The sequence below is a fragment of the Pristiophorus japonicus genome, chromosome 4 (assembly GCF_044704955.1).
Source record: "Pristiophorus japonicus isolate sPriJap1 chromosome 4, sPriJap1.hap1, whole genome shotgun sequence".
NCBI classification, from domain to species: domain Eukaryota; kingdom Metazoa; phylum Chordata; class Chondrichthyes; family Pristiophoridae; genus Pristiophorus; species Pristiophorus japonicus.
In genome coordinates this window covers 72,933,702-72,950,112 of record NC_091980.1, presented here as the reverse complement: position 1 = coordinate 72,950,112, position 16,411 = coordinate 72,933,702, and the positions used below count along the sequence as shown (strand labels likewise).

General features: G+C 41.8%; 1 protein-coding gene across 2 annotated transcripts in view; it reads right to left on the bottom strand.

Moving 5' to 3' along the window:
- Positions 1–10,418: 10,418 nt before the first annotated feature.
- Positions 10,419–16,411, bottom strand: part of LOC139262960 (lysine-specific demethylase 3B-like) — a 166,709-nt gene continuing 160,716 nt past the window's right edge. For both annotated transcript variants that reach the window (XM_070878346.1, XM_070878347.1), the window contains exons 25-27: positions 15,662–15,838; positions 15,041–15,175; positions 10,419–14,501 (exon numbers count right to left, since the gene is read on the bottom strand). In XM_070878346.1, coding sequence (XP_070734447.1) covers positions 14,421–14,501; positions 15,041–15,175; positions 15,662–15,838 — 393 coding nt within the window. In that variant the 3' untranslated portion in view covers positions 10,419–14,420. The remainder of the gene's footprint in view (positions 14,502–15,040; positions 15,176–15,661; positions 15,839–16,411) is intronic.

Below are 16,411 nucleotides of genomic sequence, written 5' to 3'. Positions count from 1 at the left end.
GATGGGTAATAAATGCTGGCCTTGCCAATGACGCCCACATCCCGAGAACGAAAAAAAAATCCCTCAACCAACATCACTAAAAAACAGATCATAAGGTCATTTATCTCCTTGTCTTGCGGGACCTTGCTTTGTGTAAATTGACTGCTGTGTTTGCCTGGAAACAACAATGGCTACACTTCAAAAGTACGTATTTGTCCGAGAAGGACTTTGGGAGTCCTGAGGACATGAAAGGCATTATATAAATACGTATTCTTAAAAATCAAGAGAAAGATAGAACTAAATGAAAGGACGTTGAACAGAACCTTTTGGTTAAAGCCCTGTGAGATTGTCATTTTAATCTCTGTCACTGTGATATCAGCCTGACACCTCCTCCCTTAATGCTGGTTCCTTTACCTGAAGATAGACTAATGAGAATTCTGCAAAATGTGGAGGAGTGACATACCAGATCAAACTGAATAGCAACAGATTGCTACAAATTAATAATACATTTTACACAGTGTTAACAGGCATATGAATTACTTATAACTCGATGTTGAGTTCACTGAAATATCTCTTGATCACAATTAAAGATTAAGTGCTGCCTCCTTTTAAATTTATGCTAATTCTTAATTGTTATCTTGTAAAAAAAATTAAAGTTTGAGAGTTGCAGCGTTTTAAATGAGAATGGAAATATTAATAAACAACATATATACACATTGTAAAACCTCCCAAGGATTCGATTTTACTTTGAAATTAAACAGCTCCTGGGGTACTTTCGATGATACGTTAAACGCCTTTGGGAGCATGGGATCAAATCACCTGAGTGCAACAAGATTCAGTATGCATAAGTACCAAAGGATTTCTAAAAATATGAATGTAATATTTATACTCCCTATATTTAATCTAATGGCAGGCGGAGGACTTCAGATATCGGTCATTCTTACCCCTGGGAGCTTCCTTGATGTAACTGCTTCCCATGCTGACCGGCAGTCTTCTCTCGGCAGCTTGCCTCTCTACCTGTGCCGATACTGCTGGTTCCTCTCCGCCTGATTGCCTGTGAGGTATAAATACAGCAGCGTTTCCTGACGTGCCGATACTGCGCTACGAAAAGAGGAGGAGCTGGGCGATGAAAGTAAAACAACCTGAATCCTCCATGGTGTAGTTCACAGCCAGATTCGTGGCTCTGATATTTAATTGTTGACCTTAAAAGTAACATTTTGCGTCTAAGGTCGCTCACCTCATTCTGTATCATGTCCTTTGTAAGGGAGTTCCTGCAGGGAATCTGTGTCAGCCTTTGACTTCGGGATGTCTGCACCGTGCAATGCGCCATCTGCTTCCAGGGAACCACTCCAAGAGACCTGCATATCAACCACAATTTCTTCCAATTAAACACTAAAAAGACCGGAGCCATTGTCTATGGTCCCCAGTACAAACTCCATTCCCTCCCCATTGATTCCATCCCCCACACTGGCCACTGTCTCAGGCGGAACCAGACTGTTGGCAACCTTGGCATCCTATTTGACCCTGAACTGAGCCTCTGACCCCATATCCTCTCCACCACAAAGACCACCATTTCCACCTCTGTAACAGTGAGGGCCTCTGCCCCTGCCTCAGCTCATCTGCTGCTTAAACCCTCGTCCATGTCTTGTTACCTCTAGACTAGACTATTCCAAAGCTCTCCTGGCCGGCCTCCCATTTTCCGCCCTCCATAAGCTCTGCTGCCTATATTCTAATTCGGGCCACGTCCTATCCACCCATCACCCCGGTGCTCGCTGGCCTGCATTGGGTCCTGGTACAGCAATGTCTAGAATTTAAAATTCTCTTCCTTGCGTTCAAATCCCTCCATGCCCCCCCCCCCCCTCCCCCACCATCTCTGTAACCTCCGACAGCTCTACAGCCCTCAGAGATCTCTGCATTCCTCCAATTCTGATCTCTTATGCACTACAAACTCCCTTCGCCCCATTACTGGCAGCTGTACCTTCAGCCAACTAGGCCCTAAGCTCTGGAATTCCCTCCTAAACCTCTCTGCCTCTTCATCTCCGGCTTCATTTAAGACGCTCCTTAAAATCTACCTCTTTGACCAAGCTAATGTCTTCTCCTTTGGTTTGGTGTCAGTTTTTGTCTAATTTCACTCCCGTGAAGCACCTCGGGATGTTTTCTTTATTTAAAGGTGCTATATAAATGCAAGTTGTTGTTGTTGAGCTCCTGCAGGGATGATGTTCATCGTGTCGCAATGTGTTTTTGGTTTCTAGTTGAATTACTCTGTAACATCTGTGATTAACCAGCCCAGCCGATACTTAACTACATAATAAATGGTCTGACGTTATCCATTTTCTGTGAATCTAACACGATACTTCTTCACATAGAGCTTGTTTGAGTCTGACTTGTTCAAGCAGTTTGTGCACAAATTATGACTTCTGGGATGGCTGCTCCAGCCTAAGTGTTTCCTATAAGCATGGTGAATCATAGAATGGTTACAGCATAGAAGAAGGCCATTCGGCCTATTGAGCCCATGCCGGCTCTCTGCAAGAGCACCTCCCACCAGTCTCACTCCCCCGTCCTTTCCCCATAGACCTGCAATTTTTTTTCTTTCAGATTTTGAAAGCCACACTTGAGTCTGCCTCCACCACTTTTTCAGGCAAGTTTGCTGATGATACAAAGATGGGAGGAAAGGCAATGTGTGAGGAGGACACAAAAAATCCGCAAAAGGACATAGACAGGCTAAGTGAATGGGCAAAAATTTGGCAGATGAAGTATAATGTTGGAAAGTATGTGGTCATGCACTTTGGCAGAAAAAAAATCAAAGAGCAAGTTATTATTTAAATGGAGAAAGATTGCAAAGTGCCGCAGTACAGCGGGACCTGGGGGTACTTGTGCATGAAACACAAAAGGATAGTATGCAGGTACAGCAAATGATCAGGAAGGCAGATGGTATCTTGGCCTTTATTGCAAAGGGGTTGTAGTATAAAAGCAGGGAAGTCTTGCTACAGCTATATAAGGTATTGGTGAGGCCACACCTAGAATACTGCGTGCAGTTTTGCTTTCCATATTTATGAAAGGATATACTTACATTGGAGGCAGTTCAGAGAAGGTTCACTAGGTTGATTCTGGGGATGAGGGGGTTGACTTATGAGGAAAGGTTGAGAAGGTTGGGCCTATACTCATTGGAATTCAGAAGAATGAGAAGTGATCTTATCGAAACGTATAAGATTATGAGGGGGCTTGACAAGGTGGATGCAGAGAGGATGTTTCCACTGATGAGGGAGACTAGAACTAGAGGGCATGATCTTAGAATAAGCGGACGCCCATTTAAAACTGAGATGAGGAGAAATTTCTTCGCTCAGAGGGTTGTAAATCTGTGGAATTTGCTGCCTCAGAGAGCTGTGGAAGCTGGGACATTGAAGAAATTTAAGACAGAAATAGACAGTTTCTTAAACGATAAGAGGATAAAGAGTTATGGGAGTGGGCGGTGAAGTGGAGCTGAGTCCATGATCGGATCAGCCATGTTCTTATTGAATGGCGGAGCAGGCTCGAGGGGCCGTATGGCCGACTCCTCTTCCTATTTCTTATGTTCTTATGTATTCCAGATCTAATTACTTGCTGCCTAAAAAAGTTTTTGCTTATGTCGCCTTTGGTTCTTTTGCCAATCACCTTAAATCTGTGTCCTCTGGTTTTCGACCCTTCTGCCAATGGGAATAGTTTCTCTCTATTTACTCTGTTCAGACCCTCATGATTTTGAACACCTCTATCAAATCTCCTCTCAATTTTCTCTGCTCCCAAGAGAACAGCCCCAGCTTCTTCAGTCTATCCACGCAACTGAAGTCCCTCACCCCTGGAACCATTCTCGAAAATCTTTTCTGCACCCTCTCTAAGGCCTTCACGTCCTTCCTAAACTGCAGTGTCCAGAATTGGACACAATACTTCAGTTGAGGCCGAACCAGTGTTTTATACAGATTCATCATATTTCCACAGTTTTGTACTCTATACCTCTATTCATGAAGCCCAGGATCCCGCAAGCTTTTTTAAAACTGCTTTCTCAACCTGCCCTGCCACCTTCAATGATTTGTGCACATATACCCCTAGGGCTCAATGTTCGTGTACTCCCTTTAGGATTATACCCTTTAATTTATATTTCCTCTCCTCATTCTTTCTACCAAAGTATATCACTTTGCTCTTTTCTGCATTAAATTTCATCTGCCACATGACATCCACTTATAACAATCATCTTGGTTGCTTCAACTTCAGCCATCTTTCTAGGTAGGTGGTTTCTTTATGAACGTTTAAGTCAGCTATAATTATCCTGCTTCATAAAGACACTCATGCCATACAATTAGTTACTATAGATGGGGTAGGGATATGTATAAGACATAACTAGACAAGTGAGGTCACTGTATACAGAGAGAAGAAAACGTCAGAACGACTAGAAAGAAATTGAGGTTTAATTAAGAAATACAGGCCAGATGTCAGGAAATTCTTCATAAAAAGAGGTCGACACTTAGTGTGGACCTCTGGTGAGAGTAGTGGAGATAAATATATTGGTGTCAGGCAATGCTGCTTTTAGAGTGTGTTTACAAACCTGAAGGATAGATGGGATGGTGCAGTTATAGTGTCATCATCATAGGCGGAATCGAGGAAGACTTGCTTCCACTCTAAAAATGAGTCCTTAGGTGGTTGAATCTGGAATCACCAGAACCAAGAGGGGTGGGGAGTCGTCTTACTCTGCTTCCTTTCAAGTGTTCACAATCAACTCTCGCTCCATCAGTTTCAGTTTCTCACATGCTAAACTTGTGCAGTGTGACGGTGCATTTATACCGGTTGTTTCGTTTGCCTTCAGGGAGATTTGCCCGACTAAATGTAGCTCCCATGTCTTGGTGGCTGAGTTGTAAACCCATGAAGAACGGGGTCTTCAGTTCTACCGCCAGATTCTACTAGGCGGCCAGATTCACAGAGCGCTCCTCTCTTGGAGTCCGAACTAAACACACATCAGTATAAAATGATCCTGTGATGGGGGCACAAGGACGTCCTCATCCCTATTTATTTCGTAATCTGCTGAAAGTACAACGCAGGAATCAGTGAGCAACGAATTATACGGAAAAAACTAAAAACGAAACGAAAACCAGTCCTAATGGGGAATTCATACTTTTTGTTTCAATGATTCATTTAGATTTGGACTGTTGACCTTCATTTCTGTGCTGTGACTAGTTTTGATTGCCGAGATGGGTCGGATAGAAATTTCCCAGATTTGTCCCCCAAATTAGCCTGGATTATCATCTCTTTTCGCCCAGGAGATCACATGGTTTCCTTTGGGGTGCGGAGCGTATATATTGTCATAACGTCGCGCAATTGAGCGGGGCAGGCTTTATCTGCCCGTCATTGTATGTTCGTATGATCAGACACAGACCCCTCCAGACTCTGTCTCCTGGCTCTATCACAGTTCATGCTGTGAAGGTGAACGTGGATTCTCTTCCTTGCAATCTCCATATTTTAACATGTAGAACTAACCACAATTCCTGCTCCCAAGCTTCTAAACAAACCACTGGATGTTTCCGATCTGTCAGAGGAAAATACTCATTGGAGGATAAGCACTTTTCGAGCGGGTGTGGGGGTGGGTTCATGGGCGGTGGGAAAGGGGCAGTAAAAGAAAAAACATAATTTACAAACTCCCCGCCATTTAGAGATCAACACCCGAGCAGGGAGGGCTTTGCTCACATGCTGTGTAGCTGCGAGTTGTCATGTAATCTAAGGGTTCTGATGAACATAAGTGGAATGGATATCAAGACGTGAATTACAGCCTGTAATCTCATTAAATAGTTTGGATTTGTTTACAGAATAAACTTCCATTTTCTCTACATTATAACAGCAACGAAACCTCAAAAGTATTTTATTGGACGTAAAGCGCTTTGGGACGTTCTAAGGTGTTTTACAAATACAAGTCTTTTCTTTCTGTGTCATCACTGTTGTGGATATACAACAATAACAGCTTACATTTCTAGAACAGCTATAAAGTAGAAAAATGTCCTAAGGTGCTTTGCAGACGGTTTATCAGAAATAAATGAGCGTAAGAAAAAAAAATGCAGTCCAACAGGAATTTCACCTGCAGTGTATAATGATTTAAATAGCGTCCAGTTTCACACAAATGATGAGAGGATACCATGCTTGTTTCTTTGCCAAGTACCTTACTAACACTTAGCCATTGTTCTGCAGTGTTACTGGATAATCTGCCCCAATGGAAATAATTTGATTTTACTAATTAAGTTTTATGATCTTTGACGGATTAAAAAAACTAAAAGTTAATCGAAGCCCTTCACAACTGTTTCCGTTACAATTCCCAAATTTCCGAAAACAAACAGTCCCAATCTTTCCAACGTTAGCAAATGGAGCGCATTAATCACCTTAGTCAGGAAATTTCACTTTCAATAGATCATGTGAGGGAGTGGCATTAAAACTGGGAACAGTGCCATTTCTGTTCCAAATCTCCTCAAAATCACAGAAGGGTATAATTTCAAAGTTTGCATAACCCTCTATTCCCTTCTCTCTCATATGCTTGTCTCGCCTCCCCTTACGCTTCAACCACTCCCTGTGGTATCAAGTTTCACATTCTCACCACTCTTTGGGTAAAGAAGTTTCTTCTGAATTCCCTATTGGATTTCTTGGTGACTATCTTATATTGATGGCCTCTAGTTATACTCTTCTCCACTAGTGGAACATGTTCTCTGTATCCACGCTATCAAAACCTTTCATAATTTGAAAGACCTCTATTAATGGTCACTCTTCAACCTTCTTTTTCCAAGAGAAAAAGAGACCCAGCCTGTTCATCCTTTACTGATATTTCTGGTATCATCCTTGTAAATCTTCTCTGCACCTTCTCCAGTGCCTCTATATGCTTTTTATAATCAAAGTGACTACTTGCACTGTGCTTTTTCTGTTGAGTCCCCGATCCTCCCGCCCAAACCAGAAGTGCAGCCCCGAACCGGAATCAGTCCAACCACGTGTGCTGCGGATCCTCCTAGTACTTAATCTGCTGAGCCTCAGGCAGACGGGCAGGCAGAGAGCCAGCCGGGTGGGCAGGCAGGCAGACGGGCAAGCTCCCCGCTGGGCCGCCGACCGAAGGGGGGCGGAGGGTGAGAGAGCCTGGTTGTTGGGGACAGGGGGTGGGGGGAAAGATAGCCTGGTTGTTTGTTGCGGGGGGGGGGGGGGGAAAGAGAGCCTGGTTGTTGGGGGGGGGGGGGGAAGAGAGCCTGGTTGTTGGGGGGGGGGGGAAAGAGAGCCTGGTTGGGGGAGTGGGGAGAGCCTGTTTGGGGGTGGGGGGGGAAAGAGAGAGAGCCTCGTGGGAGGTGGGGTGGGGGTGGAGAGGGAACTAAGGGAAGACAAATCACGTTCTTCCAGTCCCCTTTGCACCCACACATGACATCGTTGGTGTGGATGAAATCCAGAAGTCACCACACTGGCACTTCATACCCAATAAACCTGTTAACAATCCGCACACAATGCCCTATATATGGCGGGGAGGGGGGTAAGGTCATGTACTTGTGCTTTGGTAAGGGACTTAGGCTAGGGGAGGGATGCAACTTGCACTGGGGTAAGGGATCTCGGCTGGCTTCTGGAAGTCAAAGTGGATCGAGTTACAATTTATGAAGTCAGTGAGAACTTGGGCTGGGCGGTTCCAGTTACACATTCCAGAGAAACTTCAGAGTGTGGCTTATCCTCCAAGAGGACCAATCAGAGACAAGGGGCGGCCATTTTTACAGTACAAATAACATGTCCTTTTATAATATGCTGACCAGAACTGTACGCAGTACTCCAAGTGTGGTCTAACCAAGATTCAATATAGGTTTAGCATAACTTCCCTACTTTTCAATTCTAAACCTCTAGAAATAAATCCTGGTGCTTGGTTTGCTTTTTATGCCTGTGCTAGCCTGTGCCGCAAGTTTTAGTGTTTTGTGTATTTGTACTCCAAGATCCCTTTGTTCCTCTATTCCACTTAGATTCACACCCTCCAATAAGTGACCTCCCTATTCTTCCTACCAAAATGTAATACCTCACATTTATGTGTTGAACTTCATTTGCCAATTATATGCCCATTCTGCAAGTTTATTAATATCCTCCTTCAATTTGTTGCAGTCCTCCTGTAGTCAGCCTGCAACCTCTTAGCATCCTCCTCACAGCGCCACCCAGCTTAGTGTCATCTGCAAACTTGGGGATATTATTCAATTCCTTCGTCTAAATCATTAATGTATATTGTAAATAGCTGGGGTCCCAGCACTGAACCTTGCGGTACCCCACTAGTCACTGTCTGCCATTCTAAAAAGGACCCGTTTATTCCTACTCTTTGCTTCCTGTCTGCCAACCAGTTCTCTATCCACATCAATAATTACCCCCAATACCATGTGCATTAATTTTGCACACTAATCTCTTGGCAGGAGCATTGGATGGGCTCCCAGACTATATATTGAAGGAAGAGGCCACCCACCCTCAGGGTTTAAAAAAAAAAGGCAGGTCAAGTCTGGCAAATGCAAAAGTTGTTTTAGGATATTAATAAATGAAACAGATGTTGCATTGAATTTACAGCATAGAAATAGGCCATTCGGCCCAACTGGTCTATGTTTATGCTCCACATGAGCCTCCTCCCACCCATGTTGTGCATATGGACGTTGTAAGAGCAATTGGTAAGGTGCCACAGAGGTAGCTTTTGATAAAAAAAAGGCACAAGGTACTAAAGGGAGTAATGGATAGGACGTTGGCTAAATGGCAAAAAAGGACAAGTGTTTAATGGACTGGAGTCTTGTAAACTGTATCTACCAGGGGTGAAACATAACCCATTATTTTCCTGTGTGATCAAGCCATTTTGTCTGGAGATTTTGTACTCACTGCCTCCAACCTCATAGCTCCCCAACCGCATATGCCCCCTTCTATCTCCTCCTCAAGATGCACAAACAGGACTGCCCTGGTAATTTGATGTTTCAAGTAGAAACAAATTTCCCCTCATCTTGATGCTCTTCTTTCCCCTTATCCAAACTCTACCCACCTATATCCACGGCGACTCTGATGCTGATTGTTGCCACTTTTATTAATTTCAGGTTCTTCTGCCCAATTGTTTTTTTCGTTTGGGCATAGTCTCATTACGTCTCCACCCCTCACCAGGATAGATTACAGGCCCTCTGCTTCTCTCTTGTACAGTGGCCCAACCATTCTTATCCACCAACACCTTCCTCTATCTGGCTGAACTTGTTCTCACTTTGAACAACTTTTTAAAACTCCACTCACTTCATCCAAATATGATGTTGCTATGGGAACCCACCTGGGTCCCAGCTACCCCTATCTTTTTGTATGCTGTGTTGAGTGCTCCTTGCCCCCCAGACCAGTAATTCTCAGATCTCCTCTTGTTACATTAAGAACTGTGTAAATGCTGCTTGTTTCTCACTATGATCTTGAGAATTTAACAATGCTTCCAATATTCACAGGTTCCACCGCTGACTCCTCCCTACCCTTTTTTCAATTTCTTGTGTCTGGCAATAGGCTTTCCACTGACATCAATTACAAGCACACTGACTTTCATAACTACTCGGAATTTCTCTTCTAATCCTGTTCTCCTAGTTTCTCAATCTCCGTCAATTCTGTCCTTATGACTCTCACTTCTGCAGCACAGCTTCTGATGTGAGCTCATTTTTCCTCAGTTGTAGAAGCCACACCATATCCTAGGTTCCAAGCACTGCTTCTGTTCAGACTGCAAGTTATGCATATCGCTCTAATCTATTGTAATTGCTGCTCAAACTGGTGTCTCATCTAAATTGGGGAAAGCAAATGCAAATTAGATAATTTTGCTGAACATTTCTGTTTTATTAACAAGTGCAACCTGCAACTTGCCATTTTATCTCCCAGCTTTCATTCATACTCTAAGCGGTCATTGGCCTTGTTCCAACAACGCTCAACTCAAGCTCCAAGAGCATCTCCTCTTTCTGCCAGGCACCCTGCAATACTTTGGTCTGAACACTGACTCCAGCTAAATCCTCATTTTCAACCTTGTTTCAATTTTATTCTTAAACTCCAAGTTTTCACCCTCTCCTATTTTCTCAGGCCTCCCACTTACATCATTTTAAACACCCTTTGTTTTATCTGGAGTTTAACATTTTTTTTATACTTGCCCCTTCTCTTTTTCTGGTTGAACTTGTGTTCCAGTTCTGAAGGGGCCACACCCAAAATGTTAACCATCTGTTTTCTCCAGATACCAACTGATATGCTATTTCCAGCATTGTGTTTTGTTTGATTTCCAGCATCTGTAGTATTTTACACTTTTACAAAATTAGGGAGTATGGTTAACTGTGAAAACTGTAAATAACATTAGTAGACTATAGACAGATTAGATGAAATTTAATGAGGAGAAATTTGAAGCAATACATTTTAGGAGAAAGATTACGAACATTCACTAAATTGTAAAACTAACTAGTACAACCTCAGCAACTTAGGGGAGTTCAGAGACACAGATCATTAACAATGTTTTGAGAAAGTGTATGCAATCCTAGGTTTATAAATAGGGACATTGCTTACACTACGGTTGGAATATCATGCCCAGTTTTGGGCACACTACTTTGGGAAGGATGTCAAGACCATAGCAAGTAGAGATGACTTACTAAAAGGACACTAGGGATGAAGTAGAGTTCTTTTCAATAGAACAGCGAAGGCTGAGAAAGCTGCCAGAGGCTCCAAAAGGGGGGTTAAAAAGATGAAAAAAACTATTTTCATTGATCAGTGAATCAGTAACTGGAAGACAGAAATTTAAGATCACCACCAAAAAGGATGGAGGCAGTGGTTAAGAGAATTTTTTCTAATGCCGAGGGCTGTTAGGAAATGGAATCGCGCATCAGAAACAATGAAAGCAGAACCTATAATACATTTTAAAAAGGAACTGGATAAATTAAAAATTAACAGTTATGGGGATGGAACTAACCAAATAATTTCAAGCACCAGCACAGATATAATGGGCCGAAGGTCTCCTTCTGTGCTGCATCATTTTGGGATTATTTGTCCATGATAAGTTTCCCTCAAGTTACACTGCTTAGCTGTTGCCTTACACTTGTGGATGACTGGAGATATTAATGGTCTGATATACTTTCTCTTTGGTGGCGAGTTCACATAAGAATTATCCTGGATCAATTGCCAAGGGTCTAATACACTGCTAGATCCAGCCTTCCAAATCAGTAAACTTTAAATAAATCGACTCTAGGCACAAACTTTTTTCTTTAAATTTTAATAAGAATATTGAAACCTAAATCAGCCCTTCACAAAATGCTTGCAGTAAATGAAGACAAAGTATTCTACATTATGTGACAGTATTTTTTTTCTTCATTTTATCCTTTTATTAAAAAGTCACAACAGCATACATATCAACAAAAACATTGGATTTACGAATGGTACTATGGTACCTGCCCAAACAAAAAAAACAAAAACACACTTCTAGAGACAGTTTTGGTTTTAAATACTGACTCTTGAAAGTAGTATGTTTGGAGAAAAAAAAACTGGTAGGTACTACTAAATCTGTCTGAATGCCAGTGCTGGAAGTCTGTCATATGCTGAAAGTTGTTATCAGAGGACAATGTCTGCAGTTTGTGCTCATATTTTCTTTGAGATCCGAAGTTAATCATTTTTTAAAACTGCAGTGAGTGTGCCTCCCCTCAAATCAATATCAAAAGTATACAGAAATAGTTTAAAAAAAAATCTGAATTAAATACACTGGAAGCGCGACAGGCTTGCAAAACCTTCGCCGGTGTGTGCATTTTTTTTTTAAATAAAGATTTACCTGCACACTGTTCAGTATTTTCTTTTCAATCACTTGTAAATAGTGCAAACCTTGCTACACTATTGAGCCTCACTGGCCCCCGAGACCAACTTATTCATTTACAGTGTGGAGCCCAAAGGGCAAAGGCATCACTTCCAGCAGTTTAAGGAAACTGTATTTCTTGATGGAATGCACAGATGGTTGAACAAAAAGAAGTGAAAGTCACATCCCTATAAAGTCTTGCCAACTTGTCCCAACATCAAGTTCAGGATGCCTGTGTGGAAGCGAAGAATAATCGCCACGTGGAAGTCGTTCTGAGTGGAGCCCCATTGTACACAGAATAAATGGAGCAGTAAGCCAAGGACCAAAATCTAGGGCGGTAGAGCACAGAATCATATGAATATTCAAGACCAGACTCAAAATATTTAGGAGATTTTAAGGCTACTTATAGCAATACTAACCATTTGATGACTGAGGGCTGGTATTTGCAATGGCTTATCGCCCGGTTTCTGGGCAGTATTGGCCATTGTGGGCAGTAATTAGGTGAGCGAAAATTTCCTTACCCGAGTTACGCCGGCGATTTCCAGGTACCACTGGGGAGCAGACCACCGGCCTGTACCATCCTGACATTGCCCTGGCACGACATTTGGCTGACCCATAGGTAAGTTTTTAAAAACCGCCCACGAGGATTAGCGGACAGAGCTGGGTGGTAGGTGAGTAGCTCTTCAAGAAAAAGGTTAGTAATTGGTTTTTAATAATTATTTTAAAAATGTGTTGTGGTGATTTAGTTTTAAAAAGTGTCTTGGGAATGTTTTTTTGATTTTTTTTAGTTGATGTTTTTTGAAAAATTATTTTTATTGTTTTTCTGGTGTTAGGCCCAACCCACAGCCTCGGGATAAATTTTTATTGTTTTTAAAATTTTTTTTCGCTCATTTTATTTATGAACTGCCCAATTGACCCTAAATTGCACTTTTTCACCCAGAATGGGAGTGCAAGGCCCATGTTTTTCGCTCAGCGGATTAAAAAATTTTGGGGGGGGGGGGGTGGGTGGGTGAAGAGTTTTCACCGGCGATAATCTTCCCAGTCTTAGCAGTCTTTTGGGCGATGATCGGGCGCTAGCGGGCTGATAGGAATTCCGAGCCCTAGTCTTCTCAGTTCAGCATATGATCTGCCTTGAAGCTCAAATGCAGTGACTGGAGATAAATTGTTAAAATTTTATGCCCAATTTTTATTCAGTGCGATTCAAATTGCACCTTTAGTCATTAATGTGATTCTCTTTAAGTCATGGTTCCGATATCGAGCAATGAAAGGCTCAGGGGCTGAAATTAAATATTGGGGGCTTGCAAATTTTTTTCAGCAATTCAGCATTTCCTCAATACTTCTCCATAACTTAATAGTTAAAATCCAGTTGAGAGATATTGCTTTTATAGCATAGCTGACTCCATCTTAGCACTGAGACTTTGGTTTGTGACCCAAGATCGGCAAAACCTAGCATTAAATACACCCACTTCCTCACTGCTCACTTTACAATGTAGTGCCCTACTGTAAAACTAGTATTTCTCCAGATGACCCCAAATTAAATTTCAATAACTGAGCATAAGGAATGCCTACCACATCCCTGTGTCCACAGGGCCAGATTCTCTGAGCTGCCTGACATACCAATCTGGCAGCCACAAGTATCAGGGGCATGCCTCACAAAAATTGAGAGAGAAAAATGTGACATTTCCATTTTGCCTGCATCAAAAGGAGCATCATTTAGAAGGTTTCCAGCTGAAGGAGGCAGACTGCAGCAGGCAGGTCAGAAGATTTAGTTTGAAAGAGATTGCTCCTTTGTATAGTAAAATAACTTCTGTTCTTTTTAAATATACAAAGCTGGGACACAAAAGTCCAACTTGTAAAATTAAACAGAAACAAAATTATTATTATTTTTTTTTTTTAAAAAACAGTTCCATTTTTCTGAAACATCCACAGACTTGACCAGAAATCCATTCCATCTGCCACCTTTATTTTTGATTGGGGTCTGGAGGTGATGGAAAAAGAATGATCCAGCGTTCATTCTAAACTATAAACTGTAACACGTTAACCCATATCTCTTCACCTGATTCAGCAGTTAGTTTTTGATTCCAGCAAGGTCTGGTTGTAACTCTATGGGTAGCCAGGTACTATACAGAAACAGCTCAGAACCTCCGAGTGTCTGGAATGTTGTAAGACAACTTGAACTTAAATAAAATCAGGGATCACAGGATCATAGTCAATGTGAGCCAACAAAAAGACTTGCTATCCCTTTGAACTTGCTGCTTATTCTGCGAACACGAGTATGTTATAATTGTGGGCTTTGCTACTTCTACAAGATCCTTCCTCATTACCCCAGCGCTTTGTTTGAATATGGAAAAATTAAGGGGAAAGGGGACTTCAATAATTTTTTTTTAAATATAATCACTAACTCAGTGCGAAACTAACTACAATGTGACACTCTCCCAATCTTCTGTTCTTAAAGCTTGCTGCAGAACACAGCAAAACTGATACTACATTCCACTGTGGTGCTGGACTTTTATTGAACATCTTATCTCCCACTAAAACAGCCTCTCCATTTTTAATCGCATGTATTTCTTAATGATCGTATGTTACAGAACAGTTCCTCTGAGTCTGATTTCCATTGATGGCTCCTCTATGACTTGGCCAGTCTGGGTTCCTCAGCCTTCAGTGTCCCAACCGCATCTTTCACAGCATGGTAGATAATGTTCTTCACCTGAGGACAAGAAACTTCATGCTAACCCATAGTCTGCATAATTGACAAGTTAACATTAACATTACAAACAGGGGTGGAAGGGAATGAGAGAAAAGGCAACCGTTTACTGCTCAAATGGTGAAATTACAATGTATTCTTACATAGGATATTCTCATGCGGCACAAATGTATCAGTTTTGGCATTGATGCCTCCTTTTGCCAATTCAGCAGCCAATTACATCAGGCTCCAGTTGCTGTTTTACCTGCAAACTGATTCTGCAGATGACTGTGGACACGATCAAGTAACGCATTTTGGAACAATTCTGAAAGTAGCCGACAGGAACTAGAGTTCACTGTGCAACTTCACCAGATCACAGCTTTCTGCCATTCATCTTTAGAATGGCTAACCACGGCACTGTAACAAATGTCAAGACCAGGTTGGTTTATGCTGAGAATTTCCTTACTATTGAGGGTTTGCTATGTACTTATTTTCAAGTGGGAACATTCTTCAGATCAGACAATTCCATTGGCAATTAGAAGTATCTCTTAACAATACCGTACCTGCAATTTATCTTCATGGTTGGTGTGAGTGTTCGAGAGGTGCCTGAATTCCTGAGTAAGACGGAAGCAGTGTTTGACATGTTCTGGAGAGACAAAGTCTTCAGCTACTTTGATACAGCTGTACAGATTGTGTACCTGAAAGAGAGACATACAGCCATCACGACAGACACCCGGCCCTTCTTATTTTATACATTGTAGAAAGAAATAGTGGGAATCAGAATGAAGAACAAGCAACTTAATAAAACAATTGAAATAACCAAAATAACCAAAATATCAACTCCATTCAGGTACAACCCCTCAGACATTACCATGAAATAATCTTTTCCTCCACCAGGTACAGGCACACTTGTACTATTCTTACACAATGGTTACCATGGATTATTCTTCAGTGAGATTATCCAAATAAAATGATAATTAGAAGAAAATCACATAGAAAATAGACATTTGATGTACAGTGTTTCATTTTTCTGTAAAGTTACAGCTTCTCTTCTCCACTCATTTGTGAAAGGCATTATATAAAGTTCATTATTTCTTAACCCAATCTTCAGTGTAGCTAAAACCTTGGATAAACAGTGGAGCTCCTTTTTTTCACCTAAAATATGGGAAGTAGTCATTCCTTACCTGGTGAGGTGCTCCTGCTGGGATGAAGACAGCATCCCCCAGGAATTGCACAATGGCCCAGCCCTGTACACCATACTCCTCGTATAGCCGTTTCCGCAGCATCTGGTCGAGGTACCAGCTCTGGTCATGAATTGGATCATGATCTGGTGGGTTATCTTGACCTTGCTCTTCAGACACCTGAGACAGAAGCAAGCACAGCAGTGCCCAATTTATGCAAATATATCTACCATCAGCACATAGCAAATTAAAACTGAGAATAGTAAACCGAAACGGAGGATAGTAAACAGAAACTGAGAATAAAGATTTGACTCGTCAGCATTACACTTTACATATAGATTACATTTTCATAAAATGTCATGGCAGTTCAAGATTCTCAATAGGAAAAGTAGGATGTGTGATGAAAATAATGAAACCAGGAAATGGGGGTGGCGGGGGGGAAAGGTAACCTGAAAAAATGTAACTTGAAATGTGATAGCATTACAAGGCACATGAACTTTAGATCAGCTTTGCCATGTTAAAAGACCTAAGTAAATGAATCTAATTAGTGGGGCAGATTGATGGCAAATGGAAAATAGAAGCACACCCACCACCTTCCTCCAGGTACAGAGAAAAGTGATGCAATCCAACAAGGCCTCAGAAAAGGTACGATCGTTCTCTGCAAGGTGTACGATTATCCCGTTTATGACTACCTAAACCCTGAAGCACATAAAACTACTGTACAAGTGTGTACAACTATGCAGTGAGCGAATC